We start from the raw sequence: 27,322 nt of genomic DNA, 5'->3' as shown, positions 1-27,322 counted from the left end.
CTTTGAGCACCTTTCACTTCATATGGAAATGCCCCTTTGTAGCAGGGCAACCCGATTTGCATGAAATAACAGGCTAAATGGCGAAAAGCCTTTATCTGTTGATCTCGAAGCAGCTTTCCCGGGAGTGTTGGCAGTGTATGTTACAAGCAGAGCAAACCTGCCATCACAAACGACATTATGGATGCTCTTCCCTCCAAGCTTTCATTCTGGCTGCTGTGCTTGTGTCAGAATTCACGTGTTGTCCCAGTGCTTCGGATGCACTCCGTTTCTGTGCACTGGTGCAAAGCCCGGGATAAGCCACAGGCTTGCAGGTGCTGTGATTAGACCTCTCCTTCAATGGCTTGCAGGTATTTTCCCTGGCTACTTCGCCTGGTGTGGATCTTGCTGTTGTCTGCAGTGATTTGCCTTTGTAGGGGCATTGCTGATGTTGATTGTTATCTTAAAGAAAAATGAAGGCACATCTGCCCCAAGCTGCCTTATCAGTTTTTCTCCAGATTGTTGCTTGGTTTTGTGAAAGAGCAGTGGAAGAAAGAAATAGCTTTTCCAAGGAATAAGCACATGAGAATAAGGGAGCAGGCAGGGCTATGACACAGAATAAAGATCTCAGAAACATCCCTTCTTCCAGCAGCAAAATGCTCTTTTCAAATTCTGCTCCCGGGGCACCACCTTGGCTAAGGGAGGAGGCTTGTGTAGGGAGGTGCTGCCTTCGGGTTTTAGAGCAGCTTAGCAGCAGCTGAAGGAACAATTCCGGTCACATTCCCGGTGCTGCCTGACTGCATCCTGCCGGGATCACCTTGTCCCGTGGGCCCTGCCCTGCCCTGGATGCTCTTTTCCCAGGAGCTGCCTCCCACCTGCAGCCGTTTGGCCACAGCTCCCTCATGCAGGATTTTCCCAAATGGGCTCCCATTTGGAGCGGATCCAGGCTCCGGGTGTGGGGTGGCTGCTGGGGCAGTTTTGCCTCCGCAGGGCAGCTCCGTGGAGCAGCGGTGTCTGGGTGACACCGGTCACACTGCCTGCCACAGACACTGTTTGGAGTCTTAACTCTAACTTAACTGCTCCACTGGAATTTCCCATGCCGAATTTCCATGCTGTGTCCCTGCCTCAGGCTTTGTTTCAGCTTTTCAGCAGAAGCAGTTCAGCCATTTCCAAGAGTTAAAAGATTTTTTAAAAAGTTTTATTTTGTCGGTATTTAAAAACCAAACAGCCCGTAACTGCTTGCATTGAGAGGTGCTTAGGTGGCACAAGGGCTGCGTGGAAGGTTGGCAGCCCCAGGCTCTGATTGCAATACGGGTGCCATCTCCCCTCCCAGCAAAATGCCCTCTATCTTATGGATCTTATCGGGTTACAGGCGCCTGCAAGGCTCCCGGTTCACCAGTGCTTTGTAGACTGGTTTTCATGGATCCTGTCCATCCAGGACCTCCTCCAGCCCGAGGCCAGAGGGACTGAGTGAGAGTGGGAGGGAGGTGCAGCCTCTGCCTCTGTCCCAGTGCTGGGAGCAGGAGCCAGTCTCTCCTGGGCTGCTTGCTGACAGTCATGGGTGGGTGATGGGCTCACCTGTCTCAAAGCCAGAAGCTGGAATAGAGGTGGAGAAAAGCAGTAAATTGTGGTACTTGCTGGGACCAGCTCACGGACAACCTTAATTCTCAGGTATTTCTGACTTTTGAACTCATTGTTTGCAGCCTTGAGGTTTTAGACGTTGCCTTTATTACCTACAGCAGCATCATATTCTGTTGGGAGAGGGGGATTTAGGCTCAGTCTACAGCAGTGAGCAAAGCTCCTGGCTGACATAAGGTCTTGAGGAATAAGTGAGAGGCAGTCTGGCTGCTGCCTGCAGTAGGAGGCATCATCATTACCTTTGAAAGTGTTTTTTGACTGTGTGTGGAAGGTGTCTCAGATCTGTAACCTGGATTTGTTTGCTCTGAACAGTTGACTCTGGTGATGCCGCGGTGTGGACAGTGTGGTCCCTGATCAAAGAGCTGCTAAGTGAGTGCTTGGTGACTGTAACTAGTAAGCCAGGTTATTTTTGGCATAGCGTCTCTGCTTTGTAAGGGATGGACTGAGCTGCTAAAACCATATTTCCCCCCTACAACCCATTATGAAGTTCAGAAGAGGCCAATCCAGAGCTGCTCTTCAAATGTGGGCTGTTGTAGAGATCCTGGCTGTGGTGTAATTAGGTTATTTTTGAGCTCTAAGCCCAGCCTCTCCAGGTGAGGGAATAGTGGCTGTGACCAGCCTTTGTAGCTGGCTCAGCTGAATTACTTTTAAGTTCTCTGCCTACATGTGGAGCATTCTGCATCCTCCGAATGCTCTACAAGGTGCAAGAAGGTCCTGCAGGACTGACCTGATCTCATCTCTGAACCAACAGTCTGTTAAAGACAGTGAGCCAAGGAAATGCTGTGTAACCACTGGAGTTCGCAGAAGCAAAGCAGAGCTTTGGTGCATGCTGTTGGGTACCTAATTGCTGTGCTTACCACCTGGGGATTGGAATTGCTCTCTGGAACCTGAATGGGATGTACTGTCATAAGCAGTTTAATTGTCTCCCCACATCTGCAGCAGCTCTGCGAAGCAAAGGCAGGCTGAGCACACCTTCAGAGCTCCACAGCCTCCCTGCAACTCCAGGACTGCCTTTTTTCCTGCTGTTCTTGTGCATCTCTCTCCATAGAGCCCATATGCTCTTGCTAAACTGTTTATGTTCTCCTGTGCCATTTGATAGCAGTGAGCCCTCGGGTTTTTCTGGGAAGTGTTTCAGGCTTTACTGGGATATAGGTGCAGCCATAGGAATGTGACTGGGAGAGCAGCAAGGATAGTCCAGTGGGGGCTGAGTAACAGGATGCCCTCTTGCACTGATTACTGGGTTTGGACATCGCATTAGCGATGAAGGTCAGGCGAGTGCTGAGCCGAAATCAAAGTGAGAGTGACTTGGGGGTGGATTCAGAAGTGATTGAAGACAAATGCGTTTGTCTGCTGTTACACAGCTTTGGGAACACTTAGGGCTGGTGTGGGTGGCTGTTGGCTGGGAACTGGGGCTGCTGTCATTTCCCTCCCGAGGTCATCAGCACAGACTGTGCCTGGGGCTGGGCTCTGCTCTGTTCTGGGTGCCCCAAGGCAGAAAGGGTGGCTCTGTGGGAGCAGAGCTCCAAGTAGTGGAAAAAGGGGCACAGAGGCACTGCTGTTACAAAAGAGTTACACAGAGTACATCTAACTTGGCTAAGAGTGAAGGGGAGAGTGGTCTTTGGGTGTCCAGACAAGAAAGGTGATGCTTGGCTCAGAGGGCATCAGACTATTAGAAAACCCAGCTGAGTGCTGGTTTAATTTTCCTTGTTGCCTCAGAATGGCATCCGACTCTGTTTTCCTGGGGCATACATTGGAGCTCTGATGACTTTGCCCCCATTCTTGGGATTCTTGCAGAAGGAGTCATCCCATGCTCCACGGTGTTTCTTTGCACTGGGAAAGAAGTCAGCACAGGCTTTGCCCCATCTTATTCCATTTTTTCTCTTTATAACTTAAATGCATATTTTGATCTGCCCACTTCAGTTGCCACAGCTGCTGCCACCTTGCATGTCAGTGTGCAGCTGTGAGTCTGTGCTGCTGTCCCCTCACAGCCATCCACATTGTCACCTAGGAAGCTGTGGGACACTGTGTCAGTGGGCTGGGCAGGCAGCTTTGGTCTCCTGTGTAAAAATTGCATTGCAAGCCAAAATAGAGGGATGCAGCCTGTGCTCACACTATTTGAAATACACTGTAATTTAGGGTTTTTTTCCTCATAGACACTGAGATGTTGCTTTCAACATCTCTGACCTGTACAAGATGGGGGAGGGAAAAATTACTGGATTTTTTTCTGCTGTGGCTAAATCTCAGGGCCACTTTTTGAGGTCTGATTCCAGATACCATGCCAGCTAGTTAACTGTTGCAAATGTGTTACACTGCACAGGCTCTGTGGCTGCTTACAGAAGGAAAACAGAAGTTTACCTTGCCTTGTCCTTGCAGTCTTCTGCCTCCCCTTTTCCTGTGAATGCTCTTTACCCTGTTTGTCCTTGGGTCCCAGTTTTGAATAACTTGTCTGGTGTCTGAGCAGGACAGTTTGATCCTATTTTTAAGTCCTTCGGACTTTTTTGTCTGTGGAATTTGGGATCAGGGAATGGCAGGATGTTTATTTTGGTATTGCTCGGAGCAGCCCTTGAAATTGCTTTGTGAGAGAGAAGCAGGTTACCCTGCCCAGTATTTAGCTAACCTGGCTTTGTGCTGTCAGGGTTGTTTCTCTGGCCCTTCTTGCCCAGATCCTGAATGCATGATCCCTGGTTTAAGGAATGAGCTTGAGCTATGGCTGAATGTGTCCTGTTATCTGGATGGATGGGGCAGAATGTCAGTGTTTTTTAAAAAGCCTAAATCTCACTGATACTGCAGTAAATAAGTCCGGTCTCGCCTTGAAATAATTGAACTTGTCTCTTGATTTCTCAATTCCAGAGCAGGGTGGGGAGAAAAGCTGGAGCTGTCCCTGTGCCAGTGGACCTGTGATGAGCAGCTCCAGTTTTCCCTGCTCCTGGCTGAAGCCATTGAGGCCATGGTCAAAACCAGATGAGGGTTATTTTATAATTACACAGTGCAGTTAAACAACGTAATTTCATTCAAATATAATTTAGTGACATTAATGCAGCAGGAATGCAATGCAGGCTCTGTTAGTGTCTGGTCTTTTAAGGTGCTCATCTTTGCTTTGTAATTTAAATCAGTCTTCCTGCACCAGAGCATCTGGGAAGGAGATGGACCTGTAAATCCATGCACTGTCCTGCTGCCTTGGTAAGCTTGCTCCAAAAGCAAGATCTCCTGCTTTTGGACTTGCCGAAGGAGATGGACCTGTAAATCCATGCACTGTCCTGCTGCCTTGGTAAGCTTGCAAGATCTCCTGCTTTTGGACTTGTCCTTTGAAGGAAAGGGTGGCCAGCTTGGGCCAGAGGTGACTGTGAGGAGCAGAGTGTCACTGAAGGAGTCCAGCCCTTCAGTCCTGGGCTCCAGGAAAAGAAGGCATCTATAAAAATGTGCACCTGCAGGAAGGGGTTATTCATTGATGGCTTTTAGTGACTCCTGAATTTCTGCCTGTTTAAGGGAGTGTGTTGCCCAGTGTGTTGGAAGCTGCTGATCTTTAGGGAGTTAATTCTTCCTCCAGAAGCTTTCTCTGCCTCTGTGACTTGGGAGCAATGTTGCTTCATTTCGCAGCTTTCCCATTTTATGGTTGATGGTTAAAGTTGGAACATTTCTATATCCTTCTGCCAAGAAGCATTTAGAACAGTTTTCATGAGAAACATTAAAAGTTGGAGGTCCACAGCTGATGCCCTGGCTGCTCTGCAGTAGTCACTGGGGGTAGATATATTTAAATGAAGAGCTGTGGCAGTCTTGCTAGCTGAGTAATAAATCAGGGCTGAGAAACTCCATGAAGCTGAATCTTAATGCCTTGGCTTGGAGTTGCAGGGTGGGGTGGTGAAGCTGATGGAATGGTGGGATGTTTCTAAACAGAATGTGCCTGCCCTTAGTTACACTGCCACGAAGAACATAAATACTGCTGCGTACACAGCTGAAGTGCTGAAAATGGCTTTTTGTTGGTGTTGCTTTCCTTGGTTCCTGTCTCCGCTTAATGTCAGCTGTCTTTCCCTCCCCTGTAGCAGCAGCAGGTAGGGGACATATCCAAAGTTTGCCTCCATTCCTCTGCTTAGTGCCTCAGTCCTGGCACTGTGACACCAACCTGTAGGAAATTATAGTGCTTGAGCACTTTCAAGGACCTGCTAGAAATATTTCATTATCTGAGGAATTTTGTGGAATACCCAGAAGGTGATTATAAACCCTTGGAATGTGGCCGTGTCTCCACAAAGCACTCCAGCCAAACAGCATTTTGAGGTGACTATGAAACCTCCACTGACCCTTCCTGCTTTTCAGATGTGGGTTTGGTGCCTGCAGCCCTCAGGCTGTGTGTTCCTGGCACTGGAGGATCCCCTGCCCAAGCTGCCCACGCCTGGGTGCTCCTGCTCAGTGCCATTAACAAAGCCAGTCTTGCCTGGTGGCCACAGTGCCAGCGTGTCCTGGGGGGCCCAAGAGCTGTGCTGGGGATGAAAAGAATGTGTCAAAGCACAGGGAAGGGCTCTGCCATGAGCCTTCTGACTGAAGTGTAAGGCCAGACGTGCAGCCTCAGAAGGGTTTCCTTCAGAACAGGATTTGAAAGTTTGATCAAGTTTCCTAGGAAGGTGATGTGGAGACCTGCCCTCTCTTGTCAGTGTGTGTTTCATGTCTTTCACTCCTCTGGTAGCTTCTGCTTGCTAATTTGGCAGAAGAGGTTTTGTACCTTATTTATATAAATTAAATAAATAAAAAATAGACAACTGGTAGGTGGAAGAGTTTTGGCTAAAAAGACACTGAAGCTCACCTCCCTCCTCTGTGTGACCCATCCAACATGTAATGTACTCCAAAACTCTGGATTTCGTGCCTTGCTCAGCCTAGGAGTTTATCCCTCAGGGTCTTTCTCTTTTTGTAAGGACTCTTTAGTAGTTGTTAAGACAGAATGTCCAGTGAAAGCTTCCTCTCCAATTAGGATATTCGTTGTTTCTTTTCCGTGTGAATTCTCTGAAGCCTCATAAGGGGTTTTGTTCGGCCTTTAATTCAATTAAGAAATCAAGCAAGAGATGTAAATCTTTTTAGCCTCATTGGTTTTGGTGCTCATGACTACAGCTGTAAAGAATATCTCCTGCATGGTACATCTGAGCAGCTTAAGGGAGGGAGTGTTTTTCCAGGCTGAGATTTCAAGCGCTGCTGGAGCTTTGTGGATGATTTTGTCCCTTTGGAGCAAGGGGCAGAGGAAAGGCTGCTGTCACCTGTCGGTGATGGTGGCTTGGTTTAGACCTGCTTCTGAAGCAGCAGAAACCTCCTCTTTGATAGAAACCCACTTTCCAGCTCGGTGACTTCTATCAAAGGTCATTAACGGGTGTGAATTAGACTCAGAACAGCTGGTGGATGGTGAGTGATAGCGGGGGCCAGGACACACAGTGGTGACTGTCACAGCAGCTGCTCCTGCACATGTCCTTTGGCACTGGCTGGGGAACAACCTGCCTGCTCAGGAACACAAGGTCAGGCTCTGATACCTCGTAGTCCTCACATTTAAAAAGTGACATCTTGTGTTTTACCTCTTGTGTCCATGTGCTTTCTTGCCTTGTCTCCAGGTGCCCCAGCTGCCAGCCTGGTGTCCTCTGTCCCAGCTCTCCTGCAGGATGGGACTGCTTCTGCTAAAATACTTTTCTGTGTTGCCAAGGTCTTCATTGCAGAATGAGTGACAAGTTCAGCATGATACAAAACTTTCCTTATTTAAGAGAAAGTTGGAGTCAAAACTCCCTGTTTTATCTTGGTGCCTTGGTGCTTTCTGGTTTTTATTAAACCTTGGGAACTTATAAAACATTTGTGCGTGTGTGTGTGCATGTATATATAGATATATATATACACACATCTGTTGTGTTTATCTTCAAAATATGCATTTTTATGGCATTTGTATGGAAGGAAATCTTAGTCCCATCTTTTTTTTTCCCACAAACTTTTCTAGTTTAATTTCCTGTGGATTTTAGCACTACCCTTAGCTTACATTCCCTTAAACACAGAATTAAATATTAGGCTTTTTACACTGTTGCTCTGTTTTCAGACAAAACCAGCAGTTATAAGCAGAGTTTTTAGGGACTTGCTGTGGCTGGCTGTGTGCTGGAAACACAAGTGAAGCCAAAGCCACATTACAGTGCATGCCCTGAGGCAAACAGACCCTTGCTCTGCCCTGCTGCAGCTGTATATTTAGCCTATATGCCCTTTCCAATAAGAGCCAGGAGAAGATGCCTGGAGTGGAATGCGAGTCATCATTTCCCTGAATGCCGTCCCGGGATCAAGTGATGCTGGAGCCAGGAACACTGCCTTGGTAACTCTGCCTTCTATAAAATTGTCTGCCCCACCCTTTTTTTTTTTTTTAACCCACGTGAAATTTAAGGATTCCTGTTCATGACCCTACTGGATCCTTAAGAAAACCCATTTTGTTTGAGTTAGTTTGGCTTCTGGGCCTCTTATTAGAGTTGAGTGTGGGCTCTTGTTTCCCATTTCCCTTGTGCCCCAGTGCATCCCACTTTGTTCTCTTTGAGCTTCCTCCAGGAAGCTCATTTATACCTTTGATTCTCATCACTTTTCTCTGCCAGCTTTCCCTTGAGATGGGCCTGGCTCACAGGATGCAGGAGGTGTGGGGTGGCATTGTTGAAGCTGTCCCTCTGCTTTGGCTTGTTGGTGGATGTTTATATCCTAATTTTTCCTGGCTGCTAGCAGCAAGCAAATGGCAGTTCTACTTGGCTGCAATGTTTGTAATTACAGGGGAAAAAAAGATTTCTGAGGCCTTCTAAATACTTGGGAAGATAATATCTGAGTTTCCTTTCAACTGAATGCACTTGAAGATACAATCTGAGTTGGCTGTCTGGGAATAACAAAGTGGAGGAAGGGATTGATTGTGGTTGCTGAAACTTTCATCAAAGTCAGGAGTGTTGCCTAGCCAAAATCTGCAGCTGCTGGTCACTGCTGGTAGCACACAGAGCCTGCAAGGGGCCAGTCCAGCAGGGTGGATGAGCAGGGGGACATGCAGATGGTTTTCCAGCAAGTCTGTCAGGTCAGCGTGGAAGTGCGTAGTCGAGAGGCACCCGTGGGTACCACACTCATCCCTCCTGCTGGAGGCTGGGGAAGGTGCTGCCTCCAGAACAAGTCTTGCCACAGCATCTTGCAGAGGAAATGTGCTCTGCAGGGAAGAAAAAACATGCTCCAGCTGCCAAAAGGCATCTGGTGTCCTTTTTGCTTCTGCTGCTGCTCTGCCGTGCCCCTTGCACGTACCTCAGCAGGAGTGCCCTGGCTGGGGGTTTTTGGGACTGCCAGGCTGCTTCCTCCCCTGCACAGCACTTGCTGAAGTGCTTACTGGTGCATATCCTCAGTGCTTACCTCTTCCAGGAAAATAAGTTTTTTTGGGAATGGAGTCCCCGGTTGGGGAGGGCAGTGTAGTAGCCGAGCTTCTGGACAAACAGATGGGGCAAAAAGGAAAACTAGGCTCTTTGCATCTTTTGTCACTCTCGCAGAGTGGTAATGAAGGTAGCAGAAAGCTTCCTTTCAGTGACAGGAAAGTTAAATATCTCGGTGCTTGCTCTAGCAGAATAAAACTGCTGCAAGGTGTTGATGGCGGTGACCACTTCCTGCAGAAGTGTCACGAAAATGCCTGTGGCCTCTGGAACTTGAAAGCAACAAGTTGGTGACAGCGTGCAGGCGAGTTCACCATCAGCAGGAGGGTGCTGCTTATTTCCCTGCCCAGCACACATTTTTAGCACTGCTGTTTCGGCTTTGAGTTTGGTTTTTTTTCCCCTAGATTGTTTTTCGGCGTCAGGGTTTCCTGTTACTGACACCAGATGTGCTGGAGACGAGCAGCACAGAAATACAAGATGAGGAGGATGAAAAAAAGCACTGCTTTTTGTGCCTATGTTCTTTGGGCTGGGTGTCACTTCTGGGCACCTTCACTACATTTGATGTGGTGACAATACACAGTGGGCACACCATGTTGAAATGAAGTTTTAGGGTGAAGAATTGAGTACAGCTTGGTTGGTACCTCATGGGCTGATGGTGTCTGGGGTGACCAGCTATTGATGGCTGTGGGGGGAGAGGGTGGAAGGGGCCCCAGGGCCTCAGGAGCCCTGATCTGGGGCTTCCCACTCGGGCAGGTCTCTCAGGGTCTGATCTCTGATCATGAGCTGCTGCTGCTTTGATTTTGGTGCACACGTGGCTTTGAGCAGGCAGCTGTGAGTGCAGCATTGAGCGAGAAATTGCAAGAGCTTGTCCTCCATGTAAGGCCACCATCCCTAGAGGTGCCTGGTTAGTGTTGTGCAGGACAGGATGCTGTCACTGAGCAGTGTGGAGTGGGAGCTACATCTGGTGGTGCATGTTCTGTTCCCTTCCTGGCCTGTTCCCCCATGCCCTGGGTCTGTGTGTCACCAGTGTGTCTGTGTGTGTGTTCTGCTGTACATCCCTGTCAGTAACTCATCCCGTGCGCAGCAGCGTCTGGAGCTTGGCTCTTCTGTGAACGTGCATGGCAGAAGCCATTGAGGTTGGAAATAACCCCCAGAGGCGTTTGCTGCACTTCCCATAGCCTTTAACATCATCTTTTGGAAGGGCTGCTGCCTTTGTTTTGGGGTACATCCAGAGCAGGGCAGGCACAGAAATTCTGACCCTTTCCTAAATTTCACGCTCCAGGTTGTTCTTTGTATGTTCTACACGTCAGGCTTGCAGGCTGGCACGCTCTTGGGCTTGAGGAGGCTATTGGTTCATGACTTGGTGATGGGCTGCCCGTGGCTGTTTGTCCCTCCTGCCCCCATCCTGGGCTCCTTCAGCACCGGCCGTGCCGCCAGGCTGGCACCGGTGCCTGCTGCCGTGTTGGGAGCGGGCAGCACGGCCGGCAGAGTGCCATCTGTGTGTGCCTGCCCGGGGACGCTGGATTTCATCACTCCTGCTGCCTCTGCCTTGACTCGCAGGCGCGCCATAGCTGACGGGACTTGCCCAGAGATCCTCCTGTGGGAACACGCACGGGAGATCTCTGCAGAGACAATAGCTCTGCTCTGCAAAGTTGCACCAAGTGTTTTTAGCTGAGTTTGCTTCTTTGGAGGAAGGCCACTTGATTAATGCTTTCTTTAATGAGGATATTGGTAAATAAGCAATCAGGTAAGTGGGATTCCTCCTAACTCCTAAATATCTTCTTAACCAGAGTCAAGACTGTAGGGCAGTTACTTGAGCTTTCTGCACGCTCGGCTCAGTGGCATTAATATGCTGGTGGTGATTAATTACAGCAGCCCAGTGATGTGATTGTGTGCTTGAGCAATTGGATTAGATGCAGCTGGACAGAGACTTCACTTTCACTGGTTCTTGCTGAAGTGCTGTCGTAATCGGCCACAGAGGAAGAGTCATTTCTAGGACAGCCACCCTCCTCTGGCTGGGATGCTTCCCCTGGCTCCACACCTGGGTCTGTGATGGGCAGAAGGAAAGGTCTCTGGGAAAATAGCTACTGGGAGTAGCTACTTTGTCCTGCTCTCAGTCTTTTGTTTCAGTCCCATCTTCTGCGTGCACTGTTCAGCATTCCTGGATACCAAAGGTACAGCGTGTCCTTACCGTGTCAGTGGGTCTCATAGCTGCATGGAGAAGGAGCACATTCCAGCACTGCCTTGACAAGTCAGCATCATATCAAATGCAGCATCATAACTTCACCAAGCAGGCCCAGTTCCGTGGCTCTGCGAGGGGTTTGGCACTGGAGATCAGGAATCAACCTTGGCACATGCAGCAAGCACTAGGACTGAAGCAGATGTTGATACTGACTTTGATGTTTCATCCAACACTCTGAAGGCTTGAACTTGAGACCAAAAGAGCTCTCAGAGAAGCACGAGAATAAAGAGAAAGTCAGTTCTTTGAGAAGATCAGACAGAATGAAACATCCTGAAATTCAGGACTAACCTGAACCTTTGTGTTTGTTCTGTGAGACTGGGCAGTGCAGATCCTGCTGGAAGGAGGAGCACAGTGCCATGTAGAGAAGCTGGGGTGGTCTAGCCTTCCTCATAACTGGGAAGTGCTGCCTAAGTCAGTCAGCTCTGTGGCTTGATGCTTCCCAGAGATCAGCAGAAAACCGCCTGCAGAATTCCATCTGTGTTTGGGTTTTGGCCCTGTTTTGAATTTGTGGGAAACTCTGTGAAGTGTTGAGGTTTTTGCTCCTGGAGGGCTCCAGTTCTGTGCCACTCACCAGTCATGGAGAATGACCCAGAACATGGACTTTTTCAAATGCAGCTGGGATGGTTTCTCAGTTGAGTCAGAGTTGTGCCCATGGTAGTGCCATGAGAGGTGGTGCATGCTCTCAAACCAGAGGCACCATGCATTTGTTCCAGCCTTGCTGCAGGTAACATTCACTCTTCTGCAGCTGCATCCACAGTGCTGGTGGCCAGTAGACTTGCAGAGCAGCACTGCTGGTTTTAGGCAGGGGATCTCCTATCCCAAAAAGTATTCCACCTTGCATTGATATTCCATGTGGACTGCAGCACTGCAGGGCAATGCCTTGTACAGCTCTGCTGATAGCTGGAACCACCCTGCTTTTCCTCCTTCACACACTGTGAGAGGCTGGCAGTGTTTCAGCTTCTGTCCATTGTGTGGTGAGGTGGAGCTGTGTTAAGAGGTTTTTTTTTTTTGGTGGCGCAAGTTTGTTCTCAGCTCTTCTGTTTGTTCTTTGTTATCAGCTACTGAATTCCTCCTGTACCTCCTGTGTGCTCCCCTCCTATATGCTGAGCCTGTTCTTCTGTATTTTGCCTAAAATGAAACTGAAATTGCAACCTGCAAGTGTCACATGAGCACATAATGGCCAGTTGCTGGGCTGAGGGGCACATATGGGGCAGTGTTTGTTGACTGCTTTGATAAGTGTTTCTGAAATAGGTGATGACTTCATCTTCCTCTCCTGCTCACCACAGATACCAAGAACCAGCTCCTTTCTGCCCAAATGCTCCTCTCCATCCAACAAAAACGCCCCAGGCTGGATCACGTCATTTGGCTGAGCAACACAGGGCTGTACCACGCTCATGCACGAGCTGCACTGCAGTGTGGCAGGGCAGGGACTGGCCTGGAGTGCCTCTCCAGGTGTTCTTACAGCCTCGTGCAGTTGTGCACTGTGTGTCTGGCTGTCTGGGGTGTCTGTCCTCTCTCAGGTGTGGGTACTCAGTGCAGCAGTGAGAGGCAGCCACCTTTCCTTGACAGCATCTCGGCCTCATTCCTCCCCTAGCTACAGGTCTCTGATCCTGCCTGTGCTTGCCATATGCATCAGGACTTTCCAAGGAGCAGGTTTCAGGAGACGTTGCTCATGGACAAGGTGTCATCACTGCAGTTGCCATGCTCCAGGCTCTGTGGAGTGTGAGGGTAGTTCTTTCAGCTTTGTAAGGCACAGGGCAGGGACAGAGTCCCCTGATTTCCCACTGTGATGGGCAGTGACTTCCTCAGGACCTCTTGCAGATGTCTGCATCATCTCTGGAGCTCATTCATGTGGCCTGTTGGATATTCTCCACCAGACATCTACTGTGGTACTCATTTACCTGCTGAGATAACTCTGTGCTCATCTGAAATCAATTGCAGAGTGTCAGATCCTCCTCTGACCACACAGGGAGCTGGTAGGGGAGATGTGCCCTACAGGGATTGTGACTTGTCCTTACCCAGCAGCCACTTCCTGAGGATAAACTGTGCAGAAGCAGCTCAGGCACCTCTCTCTGGGTGAAGACCATCCTGTGCTGGTGGTTTTTCACCCAGAGGGTGGTGGGGTCACAGCCCCAAGGCTGACAGAGCTCAAGAAGCATTTGGGCAAAGCTCTTCAGCACATGGTGGGATTCTTGGGGTGTCTTGTGCAGCTCCAGGACTTAGAATTGATCATCCTGATGGGCCCCTTCTAATTCAGCAGTCTGTGGGTCTGTCTTCCTTTGCCTTTGGGAAGAGCCTGGCTTTGCCTTCTGTGTTGTTTCATCTGGTATACTCCCCTCCCAGTCAGCTCAGACAGTTGGAAGCACAAGAGCAGCAGGGAGTGGGCTTTTTTGCAGCACTGACCTTCTCAGCAGCCATCCTCCCATCTGTCTTGTGGTTCCCAGCAATGTTATCCTGCCTCTGCTGTCTCTTCTGCCTTTCACTTGAGGCAGGTTCTCCACAGAGCAGCGGGCAGATCAGGTATCTGCCTCGTGGATCCTGTAGCCAGAGGTTATTACATTCAGCTCCTAATTCCTACTACCCACAGCCCTCTGTGCTGTGCCCTGGGCCTGTTACCTTGGGGTGGGAGGTGTCAGCCCTTCTCTTTGTGGGGTTTATTGGGAAAGGGCCATCAAGGAGTGCAGCTGTGCAGGTCCTTACACGCTGCCTCAGCTTCCCTAGAGCTCAGGCTTTAGGGTGAGCCACCAAACCTTATCTTTGCTGTTATTCCTAGAGCCTGCTGTGGTAGCCTTGGGCTTGGGCAGACCTCTGCCTGCTTCTGCAGGCCTCTGGTGGGCAATACACCCTGCCTGGCCACAGCACAGCAGGCAGCTGAGCCCTTCCTGCTGCTCCGGGAGCTCTGCAAGGGCAAGAAGCAGTGGGATTTCCCTTCCCACACAGGCTGGCTCCAGGGTCTCTTGGGACAGCCTGATGTGCATCATATGGTGCAGACAGAACAGGCTAAAATAAACCAGACTGGGAGCCAGTGGTTAGAAGCTGTGCTGGTTTGCTCTGGGAATTTGGAGCCCCTTCTCTCTCAGCCTGGGAAAAAGGAGTTGGTTCAAGGCATTAGGGAACCCAGTCTTGTGTGCTCCTGGCATTGAACAATGTCTGCGTGGTCTGTGTGTCTGTCCTGCCATCCTGTGTAACCCACCATTCCAGTCATTAGTGCAGATTAGTTAGCAGGGGCTGTGCTGGCTGCAGACTGCCATACCAGAGTGGGCAGTACAACCTCCCTGGGGTCCCAAATGTCTGTCCTATTCCAGCAATCCACTGGTCTCCTGCAAGCAGTCTGTGACGAGGAACATGGTGGCACAGATGTGTGACTGCCGTGGCTGAATGCGGTCTGGAGGGAGAAGTAGCTGGGGAAGCAAAGGAAATGATGGCCAAAGGAACAAAGAGAAAGGAGATCCAGGGAAGCAGGGAGGTGGTAATGATGAGAATGAAGTGAAAGAACAAAACAACAAAGTGAGGGAGAGCTGGAGATGTGTTTTGGCAGAGTGTGGGCACATGTGAGCTGTGCAAGCAGGAGAGAGCTGGGTGGCATCATAAACCACTGTGTGTGCATAGCTCACTCCAGTCTGATTTGGGGCTGCACACTGCAGGCCCCCAGATAAACTCTGAGCACACTAATACAAAAAGCTGGACCTGAGAGGAGAACTGGCTTGAAAATCATGCTTGTGGGTCAGAGGAGCAGAAGCATCTGTCATGTGTCAAAGACATTAGGATGGCAGCTTTGGACTTCCAAATGTTTCTTGGTATCTTTCCTACTGGGTAACTGGCATTTAAATCCACTGATACTCCAGCCTGGCTTCAGCTCGCCTTGAAAGGTCAGCTGTTAGTGTTGTGCTCAGTCTCAGCTTTGGTTGTATGTCCCCTGTCTCCCTACCTGTGACCATCTCAGGATGCTGTGTATCCAGAGCAGCAGAAACATGGCTGTGTACGTGGAAAAGCAGGAGGATCTTGTTTCTTGGGAGGTGCTGCTTGTCAGAAGAGGAGCTGAGAAGCTGTTTTCTCTCTAATGGTTGTGGTAACTTGCAGTTAAATCAAAAGCTGGGTACAGAGAGTAACATGGCCAGTAGCCCTCTGCCCATTGCAAGGTCACTGTGAGTTGACTGGCTGGCTTGGCTATCTGAATGAATGTGCTGATTGGATTTCCTGTGTCTAACCAGGTTCCCAGGACTCCTAGGATGAGGCTGCTGTGAAGGACTGGTGGATCCCCTGCCTGTGCTGTGGTGCCTGCAGATTGCCTGCAATCCCTTTCCAGCTGGAGCGCCGTTACCAAGGCTGCTGGCAAGAATGACTGTTGGATGCCTACTGCAAGCCCCTGTCCTGGGGAGGACTTGGCTCCCTGTGCTGCTGCTGGCAGCCTCTGCTCACTGCCACTGGCCCAGCGAGCCGGCAGAGGTGGTTCGGGACTGGGAGAACCAGCTGGAGGCCTCCATGCACTCGGTGCTCTCGGAGCTGCGGGAGGCTGTGCCGGCTGTGGTGGGCATTCCCGACAGCTCTGCCGTGGTGGGACGCTACTTCAGGGTCTCCATCCCCACGGATTTAATTGCTTCCAATGGAGAAGTTGTCCAGGTGAGAAACACCATTCCCCAAGGATCATTTTTAGTTATGTTCATGCAGGATCGAGCGAGTCACCCCACAGTGGGCTGGGTCACGAGGGTGGCTGGAAAGCAGCCTTGCAGTTTTGTAGGACTACAGGAGAAGGATTTTTATAAAAAATTAGTCTCATCTCATTGCAAAGTTTCTCTCTTCTGTAACAGAGACTTCTCAGGAATGACTAATAGAGTTTGTTGGTTGTATTTAAGCTGTGAGATGCTCTGCCCCTGGAATGATGGGCACATTCATGAGGAGATCCTGCCGTGGGATCTGGGGAACCACAGATTCCCTGGGACTGCTGCTCAGGCTCGGGGAGTTTGCTTCACTGTGGTAACAAAACACTGCCACACACACAGACCCTGTCCTGCCAGCAGGGCTTTGGGCTGCCTGTGACACTGTCTCTCCTGACCTTGGCCCCAAGTCTCCTTGGGAAAGATGGTAGCCTTTCCCCTTATTTGACTTAAACTCATGCAAGGCAATGCAAGGACCTGAAAACTGGGTTTTGGAATCAGTCCTGATTGCAGGAGAGGGGTAGAATAGCCCAGAGGAGGGCAGGGACGTGGCCAAACACAGGTGTGCTCATTGTTAGTCCTTTCCTGGAAGGGTTTGCTTGGATCACATGGAATTCAGAAAATTCTCTTCTTAAAAAACAGAACTGCCTTCCAGTCTCAGGATTTCTTTTCAAAGAGCATTATAAAGCATTATAAAAAGACAAGCTTCTAGTGTGTCTTAGAAGATCAGAGGGAGATGGAGAGCAAGTCAGGAGCAGGTCTGACATCTCAGTTTCTCCTTGAAGGCAGGCTTGGTTTAGCTCTGTGTACAGTCCCACAGTTATCCCAATCCTGATACGTGATCCTGCTGGCTCCAGCAAGGGTGCCAGACCACAGTGTGCCAGGGTGGGCAGAGAATCTGAAGAATGCAGCTGTTATGGACAGAGGGTCAGACAGGGGGAGGAGGGCAGCGGGTGAGCCCCTGGCCAGAGGAGCTGGGGAAGGGGCCAGGCTGCTCTCAGTGACTCTGGGCTCACCCTGGCCAAGGTCCCTGCCCACCTCACCACAGCCTGTGCTCAGAGCACAGGGCACCTGTACAGCACCAGGCTGCCAGAGCCTGTGGTGAGCCCCAGGTCTCACGTTACAGCAATGATAACTTTGGCTTGGGATTTTGCATCCAAGTGGCTTGTTCTGGTGTTGTCTAATAGCTGCTTTGATGGCAAGAGTAAGTGTCAGTATTTATATAACACCCCAGCTTCCTCTGTCATCTTTTCCTGGCACAAAAGTCACCTGTGATAGCTCAAATAGCTGCAGGAAAATACTGATGGATTATTTCCACCCCACCTGATGGCTTCAAATTATGCCTCTTCCATGTAGGTGTGAGGTGTGTTGACCAACACCAGCATGCCTGCAGGGCCTGGGCTGCAGCAGGACCCAGCAGCTGCTGGCTGTGTGTAGTTCAGCAAACTCTGGGAATGATTTTCATGCTTCTCCCTGGGTTTACCCGAGTGCATGTTGCATCTGTTCACCTTGAAATTGATTTTAAAAGTGCAGCAGGCTCTCACTTGGCTGCTGTCTCTGGAAGGGCTCTCCTTGCAGAGAATGCATGTTGGCTGCTGAGCACAGCTGACCTTTGCTGTGGGGATTTGATTCCTGGCTAGTGAGAACTGCGTAGGCAACTTTGGGTGCTAGGATGCATTTTTGTTGTACTGGTAGGTTTCAGGGCAGATTGCTCTGGTCTTTTTCTCAGGCTGCCTGGCATTTCTCAGCTGGAGCAGTAAAAGCATAATACTTGTGAGTCTTAGTCTCTGGTGTACTTAAATCCTGCTAAGAAAGAATAAGGACTTCTGTGCATTCTGAGGTGGAGCAAAGTTTACAGTGAGATATGGTTACCTGTATTTTTTCCTCTTAAATTTCCAAGAAGTTGTCTACAATTTTTTTATTTAAAAAAATTGCTGACAGTTCCTCTCCCCAGACTCCCACTGGAGCCTGAAGAAAGTGTGATTGCTTAATTTCTAGATGATTCCCACTGATTATTTCTAGGATTGTGGTGGGGATCGCCTTGAAGCTCCCTCTCAGATCCTCTCCCTGCTTGTTAGCAGATTCCAGCCAGCTGTAGACAAAATACTTTTATCTGCAAGCTGGGTTGTGGGATGGAAACAACGCCAGGCATGTGCAGCGTGGCGGAGGAGTGCCCCGCAGGCACGCACTCCTGCACAGTCAGGTATGTGCTCCTGGGAGCAGTCCCCAGCCTTCCCCTGCCACCCCCAAAGCTGCTGAACAACAGGTGAGAGTTCTGTGGCTAAGGACACAAGCAGGTTTATTTGAATGTGCTCAAGATGCAGAGAAAAGAAGTAGAAAACTACCATGTGTCTTAATTTCAGCTGTTTCCACGTTGCTCAGAGCCAGCTGCCTGCAAGGCGTTGGGGCCATGGTAACACCCTTCCCCTGTGCCTTGTGTTCCCAAGCAAGTGCCTTGGTCAGGCAGTATCATGTCCTCTGGAAAGCAGCTGGAGCTTGCAGGTATTCCAGCTGTTGGATTTGGCAGCAGGTCAGTCCAGATGCTGTCCTCTGGCTTCCTCACTACAGCAGGGCTTCTGGCTGTAAGACTGCTCTCCTGCTGTCTGGAGGTGGCTGGGAATTAAAATTCCTTGCTGTGGCTTCCTAAAAGGCATCTTGCAGCCCTTTCTGTCACATCTGACACCAAAACATTGGTATTTTTCAAGGTTTTGGTTAAAACACCCAATTTCCCTATATCATACAGCTCCCTTGCCATACAGACAATGTGTGGGTGGGTTGCCACTGGCTCCCACTGGCTCCTGGCAGATGCTGGCTAGGACAGAGTAAACATGGGCATTAGTGCTGGTACCTTCACCAGTCATCATCCCCTTAACCCCATTTCCCCTGAGGGCTGTGTGCAGTCTGACCTGTTACCTCTCAGCTGTGTCCTGTCAGAGAACAAATCATGCTCCGGTCAAAGACCAGTTGGATTTCCTGTTCCTGCCACTTCCATTTGAAGCTGCTCCAAAATTTGGCTGCTCTGATTAAAAATGCAGCTTCTAGCCTAAATTTAGAGATGGCTAGAAATATTTATATGTGCTGCCCTTTAGCCTAAATCAATTCTACCTTCATAATATTTACTTCCCTTATGTATTTATAGGTGACAGGCATATTCCCCATCTTGATTTTATTAGGTTAAACAAGCCAGCCTCTTTAGTCTTTCTCATAAAATAAGCTTTCTTTCCTTCCCCTAAGCTTTGCAGCTGTCTTCTGCACCTCCTCCAGCTTGAGTTTATTTTTCTTATGTTTGCATGACCACAGTGTTACAAAACATTCCAGATGAAATTTTACCAGAACCTTTTATAAAAGCATCAAACTTCCTTTTCTCTTCTATAAATAACCTTGTTTGATATATCCTACAATCGTTTGCTTTTCCATGTCTGCTTTGCTTTGGTTTGGACATCTTCCTATCAGCTGAAATATCCAGGTCTGTAGTTTTTGCTGCTTCCAGTTGTTGAGTCCCAGAAGAGGACAAAAGGTGAGGTGCATGATTTGGTGTGGTGGCTGTAGCCAGCCATGGCTCTGCACTCATCCCACCAGCCAAGGTGTGCTATCCCCACAAGGATACAACACCCACAAGGAACTGAGCCCTTGCACATCCTGATATTCTAAATATATGTACTCGCAATACATAGATACACTATTAAATAACTTTTATTTAAAGATGGCTCTATAAAGCATGCTGGAAGGAGAGAAACTCCTGGTGTGTACTGCTTCCCAAGGCACATCCCTGCCAGAGCAGGAGATGTGCTGTGTCTTCCTGGAAGGTCATGCCTTCAGTGCTGGTAGTGTTCAGTGTGGGATGGATCCCACAGAGCAGATCTCCATGGGTTTGTAGCCAATGCTGAGGAGCTCAGGTGAGCATTCCAGCTGTGTCTTAGCCCCTCATTCCACAGAGCAGATCTCCATGGGTTTGTAGCCAATGCTGAGGAGCTCAGGTGAGCATTCCCAGCTGTGTCTTAGGAATTTTTAGGTTTGAGTGCACGGTTTCCATGGGGCTTTGTTGGGAAGACAGGTAAAACACATAGCAGAGGCCCTGAGAAGCTGTCTCTGTAAGCAAACATAGCTGGTGGGAAAGTGGTTGGAACAGAATTCACTCAGATGAATTACACAGTGCAGCTATGGAGCGGGTTTGGAGGTTATCAGAGACTGGATATCCATCAGGGAAAAAGGGAGTCTTGCTTTCATAGAATCACAGAGTTGTTTAGGTTGGAAAATACCTTTTAGATTATCCAGCCCAACCATTAACCCAGCACTGCCAAGTCCACCACTAAACTTTCCAAGCAGGAGGCTGAGTTTCCAATGGTTGTTCTGTTTGCCATCTGCTGAAGCAGCTTTTATTGAACAGCTTTGCTCTCATCAGATGTCAGGGACCTTGATTTATAAACAGGATCCACAGAGATTGGGTTGCAGGAGTCCTGACATGGGTATCTACTGTCAGGGCTGTGCTGCTCACCTCAATCCTGCTCCAACCCCAAAGCCACGGGCTGGATGTTGACAGCCAGCCTGCAGTGCCAGGACACACTTGCTTTCAGGGAAGAAAACCACAAAATACTGACTTTTTTTTTTTTTCTTCTTGCAATGATCTTTATTTCAAAGCATTTTAACTGAACATGAAATTTATTAAAGTGGCATTTCTCAAAGGAAGAAGAGAAGCAAAGAGCACTCCCGAGGGGCTGTGCCATCAAGCTGGGTATCTTAAAAGGCTCTCTGTGTCAAGGCATTTGAGCTTCACCTCCTCCCTGGGGTCCCTGGTTTTCTTGGACTGACTGGGAGGTGCAGCAACAGCCGCTATTTACAGGAGAGCACACGGGGATAAATGGCAGTGCCTGGAACAGGTCCAGGCAAAGGAAGACTTGGGCAGGGTTTTGCCTGGTTGCCACGCTGCAATCTGAGTGATAAGATGAGCTGATAAGATTCCTGCAGGGAGGCCGAGGGGGCTTATCTTTTTCCTGCAGTGAGACCGAGTCAGAGAATTTGGCATTTTCAGTGCACGCTGAGTAACAAACTCTGAATTTGGAGGAGTGGAAAATGTGACTCCATCTAATTATAAACCGGCTTTTCAGACGGGCTGGGAATGGGAAGTTCCTTGTTTTGTCCTGCTGTTGCAGGTTGTTGCTTTGAGCATCCAGGGAGACAGAGGAATGTGACAATAATGAGAGTCCTGCGAAGGAGCAGACCTGAGGCTGCAAGATCTGGTCTGTCTTTCTTTGCCATGCTCTTGAAAGCCAGCTTTCCAGCAATCTGCTGATGGGAGGAATAAATTGCCAGGGCTGGTTAGCTGTGCAGTGGCAGCACTAAACCCCCAGCACTTGGCATCCCTGCTTTGTGGTATTTTTGCTTCCCTTTGGCCTTTCGCTTATAAAAAGTCACGCTGAAAGAAGAGCCCGACCAAACTTTTTTTTAAAGCTGTTTGAGGCTTTTCCTGCCCCGTGCTCGCCCCCCGGACAAGGGACAAAGCGGGGTGTGGGCAGCCCGTGCTGACCCCAGCCCTGGCGCGGGCGGGCTGCGCCTTCCCGCTCCAACAATAAGGCTAAACAAATCCTTCCAAGCTGCTTGCATGGCCCGATGAAAGGAGGATTTCTTGGGACACTCAATGTTTTGTAGTGACCTCCCAGTGAAACAGCTGTTGTGTTCCCTTGCCCAGGCAGAGTGGGACGCTGAATGGTGTCCTTATAGGCAGCACAGAGGCGCAGCTGGAAAAGAAGCCGTCATGGCAGGAGTATGCGAGGGTGGCAGGGGCTGGGTGTAGCCACTCAGCCTGCACCTTTGCAGAGCTGTTTTACTGGTGGTGAAGAAGCTGGTCAGGCAAAGCCCAGCTCGTGTGGAAGGCAGGCTGAGCCCACAGCACAGCCCTACACCCACATCCACAGGGGAGGGGGGCTCCTTTCTGTGCGTGAGGCTTCACTCGCTCCTTGAATGGCTGGAAAATGCAGATTAGCAGGAGACACGTCAACTTCTCATTCAGGTTGTCATGAGGACATAAAACCAGAGCAGCTACTTTGAGTAGCTTTCCTACCTGGTCCTTCAGAGGCTGAACTTTGAAGATGAGGGCCAGGACCAGTGATGGTCTCTGCAAGCCTTATTCCTCCTTAGCTCAGCTTTCTGGGCTGGGTTTGATTTGTTTTTCTAAAGCAACAGCTTCAGTGCATGGAGACATACAGGAAGGGCTTTGCAGGGCTTTGGCTGGGACCAGCCAGAATGTGGGGTTAGCTCAACCACCCTGACCTACCTGTGCACAAAGGAAGCACCAATTACTGGCTGTCCTTGTGTAGCTTTTGGTCTCTGAGCAGAGGAGGTGAGCTCCTGCTGGTAATGAAGGCTCAGGTCACCAAGGCTGATGTACTTCTGAAAGCCAGTCGAGTCTCTGGGCTGTTTTTAGACTTCAGGGGCACAGGCATCTGCATGAGATGTCCTGGAGCAGCTTGTTTTGTCCATGAGTTCTTGGGCCTTTTGTGCAGGGTGCAGAGCAGCCCAGAGGAGCAGTGTCTGCTGAGGATACCCAAAAACCCTGGCAGGTATCACAGTCCCTTCCACAGGGAAGGATCTGTGTTGCAAGTCCTTCCTGCTTGCTTTGCCAAGCACAACTTTCCTGTCCTGTCTCCAGCCTGAGCTTTCCCATAGCACAGCACTGCAGCAGCAGTGCCCAGTGAGCAGGAGGCTCTGAGAGGTGCCCATCCTCCTTGCACCACTGTTTTCTGGGCCTTGTGTTTCTAGGCATGGCCTGTCTGATGTCCTAGTTTGCAGTTCTGTTATGTTTGAGAAAAGAAGATGGCAAGTAATGTTGGAATCTCCTTCACACGACCTCTCCTGGATGCACACAGGCCAGCCTCCCTGGCGGGGCCGTTCCTTGGGGCCAAAGGCCCACAGCTTCATAGGATCATAGGATATTCAGAGTTGGAAGGGACCCACAAGGACCATCAAGTCAAGCCCTGGCCCAACAGGGAAAATTGCCATGTGTCTGGAAGCAGTGTCCAAACACTTGAACTCTGGCAGCTGAGGGCTGAGGTCTGTCCAGCTCCTCTCTTGCACCATCACATCCATGACCCAGTGCAGCAGCCTCTGGGACCTGCCTGGGGCTGTGGCTCCTGCACAGCTCGGTCTGCAGGCGCGGTGCAGCCTTTGTGCCAGGTGAGGATGCACCTGGTGGATCCACAGGCAGAGCCTGCCTCCCAGAACAAGGACTCTGTCCTCTGAGCTGGAGCCTGCAGGCCCCGTGCCCATCACTGCTCCTGACTTAGGCTGTGCTCACTGCAGTGCCCACAGTTCCAGCAGCACTGGGTGGATCTGAAGCCAGTGTCCCTCCCCCAGCTTGTGTGGGACAATTCAGTGGGAATCTGCCCACCCATGGATCTCATTTGGGGCTGAGGATGCCTGTTGCTTCTGCTGCCAACACTGCCCATGCTGCAGCATTAGCAGGGGGTTTAAGATGAAGCTTGGGTTTAGGCAAACAGCTTAGGCTTGACTCTTTCTCTGCAGTTAAATTTGCATTTGAATTGCATTTGAATTTCCATTTTCTCCCCCTGCCTGCTGGTTAATTGCTTGCAGGAGCCTGAGCCTGCAGACTTGGTATGACACTGGCTGGTTCAGTCAGTTGGGCACAGCTCAGCTCAGCTCACCTTCTGGAGGGCCCAGCTGGGATATTCCTCATTGCTGGCCATGTGTGCTGGGGTGATGCTGAAGGAGGCTGGCTACTGCCATCAGTAATTGCACCCCAGATAAAGCCCTGGCACGGGGTCTGTCTCTCAGCAGCTGCTGGACGCAGGGAGGGGAAGGGGGCAGTGGGCGAGCTGGCAGAGCTGCAGGACTGTCCATGCTGACTCTGCCCAAAAGCAGTCATCAGGGGGTTTTAGGGCTGATTTGAAAGGAGCCGACTCCCAGCTGCTGCTGCCCGTGTGAAGATCAGCACAGACAGGGGAGATCCCACTGGGTACATCCAGGACTGGGAAGATTTCCTAGTGGTGTGCCATAGTGAAGACCTGTGGCAGGATCCTATGGTACCTGTCTCCTGGCAAAGGGCTCACTGCCTCATTTTCAGGGGATTCATCAGAAAGAGGAGGACTAAATACCTGGAGGATTAAAGGGCACTCTTGTAAGCAAGAATGCAGTTTTTGCCTGAATTCCCCTGAGGCAGCAGTTTTGCTCACTGCTCCTTTGCTTATCTTTGTCTTGTTGGCTACAGGGCTTTAAGATCCAAGTTTAAAAAAACAAGTCAAACTGAGCTATCTTCTTTCATGAGCTGACTGCTCTTGGCTGGCCTAAAAATAACAGGCCATGTCTATCTGAAAGGATTTTGTGAACAAAGTCTTCAAAACCACCAGACCACTTACTGTATGTATTTTAAATCACAATCATGGCTTATTTTTTAATGGCCTTCAATACACTGCCAGGCTTGTGTAATCTTTAGCCAATAAGCATTTACAGTTATCTCAAATAATGGGAAAACAAAGACAGCCTTAAAAAAAAAAAAAAAAGCCAAACTTGGGCAATGGAAGAGTTATTATGAAACCAGACCCCTTGAGGGAAATGGCAGGGCTTAAGGCTGATATTGCATACATAGAAAAGTGGAAAACTTTTAACATGAAAACCACAGATCCCTAATCATTAACTATGTGTAGCCTTAACAAATACCCTTTGAAGCAATATTTGAAGGAAACATTGCTAGATCAGAGTCCAGGTCTCTCTCTTGCAGCTTGCACCACTGCAAACAGCAGTGACGTGGACAGGACAGACCCATGCCAAGGCCTCCACTGGTCAGCATTTGTTTAGGAGCAAGTATTTTTATCCATCATGCTAACAACTTTATTTATCTGCTCTAATCTTTCTGGGCTCTCCCTTTGTCACATGAACATGGATGATTTGTGCTATCAGGTCAGTTGTTGTGTTTAAAGCAGTGCAGAGACATCAAATGCTTGTGACTTGTTGCCTTCTCAGAGATTTCCCAGGGGAAGCACAGGTTTCATAGGAGTAATCCACATAAATTTGATTTTCTTAATCATCTCTTGCAGAGCCTTTAGAAACAGTCCACATCTCCTCACAGGCTGAATACAGCTGAACTAGCTCAGCTCTTTTTAAATCAAGTTTAAGTGGGTTTATAAATGTTTTGCAACTGTCGCATCCCTGCTAGAACAAGTCATCCCAGTCAGTGATTGCTTGGCCTGTTTTTGTTTTTCAGGAGAGCCTAGTTTTTGGTGTGGATCTGTCTGGCTGCAGTTTCCTTTTCTAGCATGGGCCCCACATGTAAACTGTAGGTTAGAAATGGTTTTCCAAGCAGGAATATTCAGACTGGCCTGTGCCTCCCTCACCATCATTTCTGGGTGTGGGTCAGCCACCTTTCTGAAGTGAGTTTGGCTGTCAGAAGTAGGAAGACTGAAGGAAGAATCACCTTGTGACATGAGACTGGGTAAAATACTGCTGCTTATAGGTCTTCTCCTCAAGTCATGGCAGTGCCCAGGGAGGAGGCAGCAGCAGCAAACTCCAATTCTCAGGAAAGCTGTGTGGAGTGTGTGATCCTGTAATTAAGGGCTTTTGCAGGGTGCACAGAAGGGGAAGATTTGTTCCAAATGTAGCCTAAAATTACACACTCACAGTGAATTTAACCACTCGCTATTAAAGTTTTTATTCTTCTTGATTGTGTAAGCCTCAATAATGCTGTGGCTTTGTCCTGGCTCCCTGTGTTTCTGTTCCTTGTGTGTGCCCAGCCCAGCCCTCCTCCACAGTGGGCAGGTTAGTGGCTAATTTTGGCACAAGAGGATAAAGAGTGGAACCAGCTCCTGCTACTGTAAATGCTTTATTGCACTGAGCATTGTCCTGGCATCTCAGTTTTTAGAGGGTGTGATGAAATGACACTTTTTTAAAGGAAGATGGGGGCAGGTCAGTGCTTCTGGCTGGGCAGGAGCAGACCCTGCCTTTGTTCTCTTTTGGCAGAAGAAATGCCAAGGAAGGACAATTCATTCCTTTGTTCCTGCAGGAGCGAGGCTTGGCTCCCTGTGCCCAGCTCAGGTGAAGGGCTGCCTTTCCTTTGGGATGTCTGGGCTAAAAGCAGCTCCTGTTCCTGCAGTGGAGGAGGAGTGAATGCAGCCACAGCCCTGCCAAACCCCCTGTCCTCTGGCAGAAACGTGGGTACACAGAGAGGCCAGGGGAAGGATGCTCACATGTTGGTGCATGGTGGCCTATATTGAGGTACAGGGCCCTTGGGACAGCTTCCTCCAGCTGTTTTAAGCAGGAATCTGAATTCTGTGCTCTGGGATATTGCTGGTGAGGAGTTAACTAAAGCTGTGCTGAGAGCTTTAAACTCTGCTCTATAACTCTGCTCTATAAGCTGTACCCAGCGTGTGGCTCATGATGTACTCTCCAGCTTGTCCAGGCTGGCTGAAACCCTCTGCAGCTCTTGCACAAAAGCTTTTTTGTGCTGCTCTTGCCAAAAGACTTTTGGGTCCTGCGTTATGCTGGCAGAGCTGTGCATCCAGACCCTTCAGTGTGCTGAAACCCACAGTGTGGGGGTGAGCCCCAGGGGGCTGCAGCCAGGGCATTGGGAGTGGCACCCAGGACTCACAGTGTGCCCAGCCCTGCAGCATCACCATCCTTCCTTGTGCATCCAGGGGCTTTCCCAGCAGGACCTGCAGCGTGGCAGTCCAGCCCCAGCTCTGCACCTGCTGCTGGATGCAGGAATGCTCCTGCCAGGCAGCTTTCCTTGCAAAGCTCCTCTTCCAGCTTTGCATTTGGGTAAATTATGAAATATGTATAAGCTTTACAGAACTGCAGAGAACCAAAGCAGCCTTTCAGGAAGAGAGCTAGAGCCTGGCTCTGTGCTGGACTGCAGTGAGCCCAGACCATGGACCAGGCTGCTAAATGTGTTTCCATGAACCCCAAAGCATCCTGTTTGCTCTGCGTGTCAGGGGGAGATGCCTCCTGGATTTCTGGAAAGCCCAGCCAGCTCACTTGCCAAACGCCTCCGGGCCTGGGAGGTGATGAAGCTCAGGTTACTCACTCTGGAGTACCTACAGCCCCGGGAAATGTCACAGCCCACCGAGCTGGCAGCCTCACCCCTTCCAGGAGCAGCTCCGCTGCGCGCGTGATCCGCGAGCGGCTGCCGAGCAGACGGATGTCAGCTGCTGGAACTGGGGGGGCTTGGGGGTTGCACCCACCCTCAGCTACAAGCCAGGGCAGGAGACAGAGTCCCACGGGCTGAAAGGGGTAGTGAAGAGTATGTTGGAGTCCTGAGGTGCCTGTGTTCTGAGACAAAGCCTTCCCTTGCAGCAGCAAGTTATTATGTGAAAGTGAAGTCCTTCATTTTTAGCTAGCCTGGGGCTGAAGCCAGGCTGGCATGCTGTCCTGTGTCATGTCCAGCAATTCCTCAGCTGTGTGCCACATCCCTGCCTGCCCAC

General features: G+C 49.8%; 1 protein-coding gene across 2 annotated transcripts in view; it reads left to right on the top strand.

Annotated features, from left to right (window-relative positions):
- The window catches only part of DAG1 (dystroglycan 1), a 37,748-nt gene that overhangs the window by 6,112 nt on the left and 4,314 nt on the right, over nt 1–27,322 (top strand). Inside the window, exons 1-2 of one of the 2 annotated variants that reach the window (XM_039695470.1) lie at nt 1,624–1,647; nt 15,453–15,861. In XM_039695470.1, the coding sequence (XP_039551404.1) occupies nt 15,580–15,861 (282 nt within the window). In that variant the 5' untranslated portion in view covers nt 1,624–1,647; nt 15,453–15,579. Of the gene's footprint in view, nt 1–1,623; nt 1,648–15,452; nt 15,862–27,322 lie in introns of those variants that run through there. The other variant, XM_039695469.1, reaches the window with a different exon arrangement.

Source organism: Passer montanus, unplaced genomic scaffold (assembly GCF_014805655.1).
Source record: "Passer montanus isolate IOZ18808 unplaced genomic scaffold, ASM1480565v1 scaffold9, whole genome shotgun sequence".
NCBI classification, from domain to species: Eukaryota; Metazoa; Chordata; class Aves; order Passeriformes; family Passeridae; genus Passer; species Passer montanus.
This window is presented reverse-complemented; position numbering and strand designations above follow the sequence as displayed.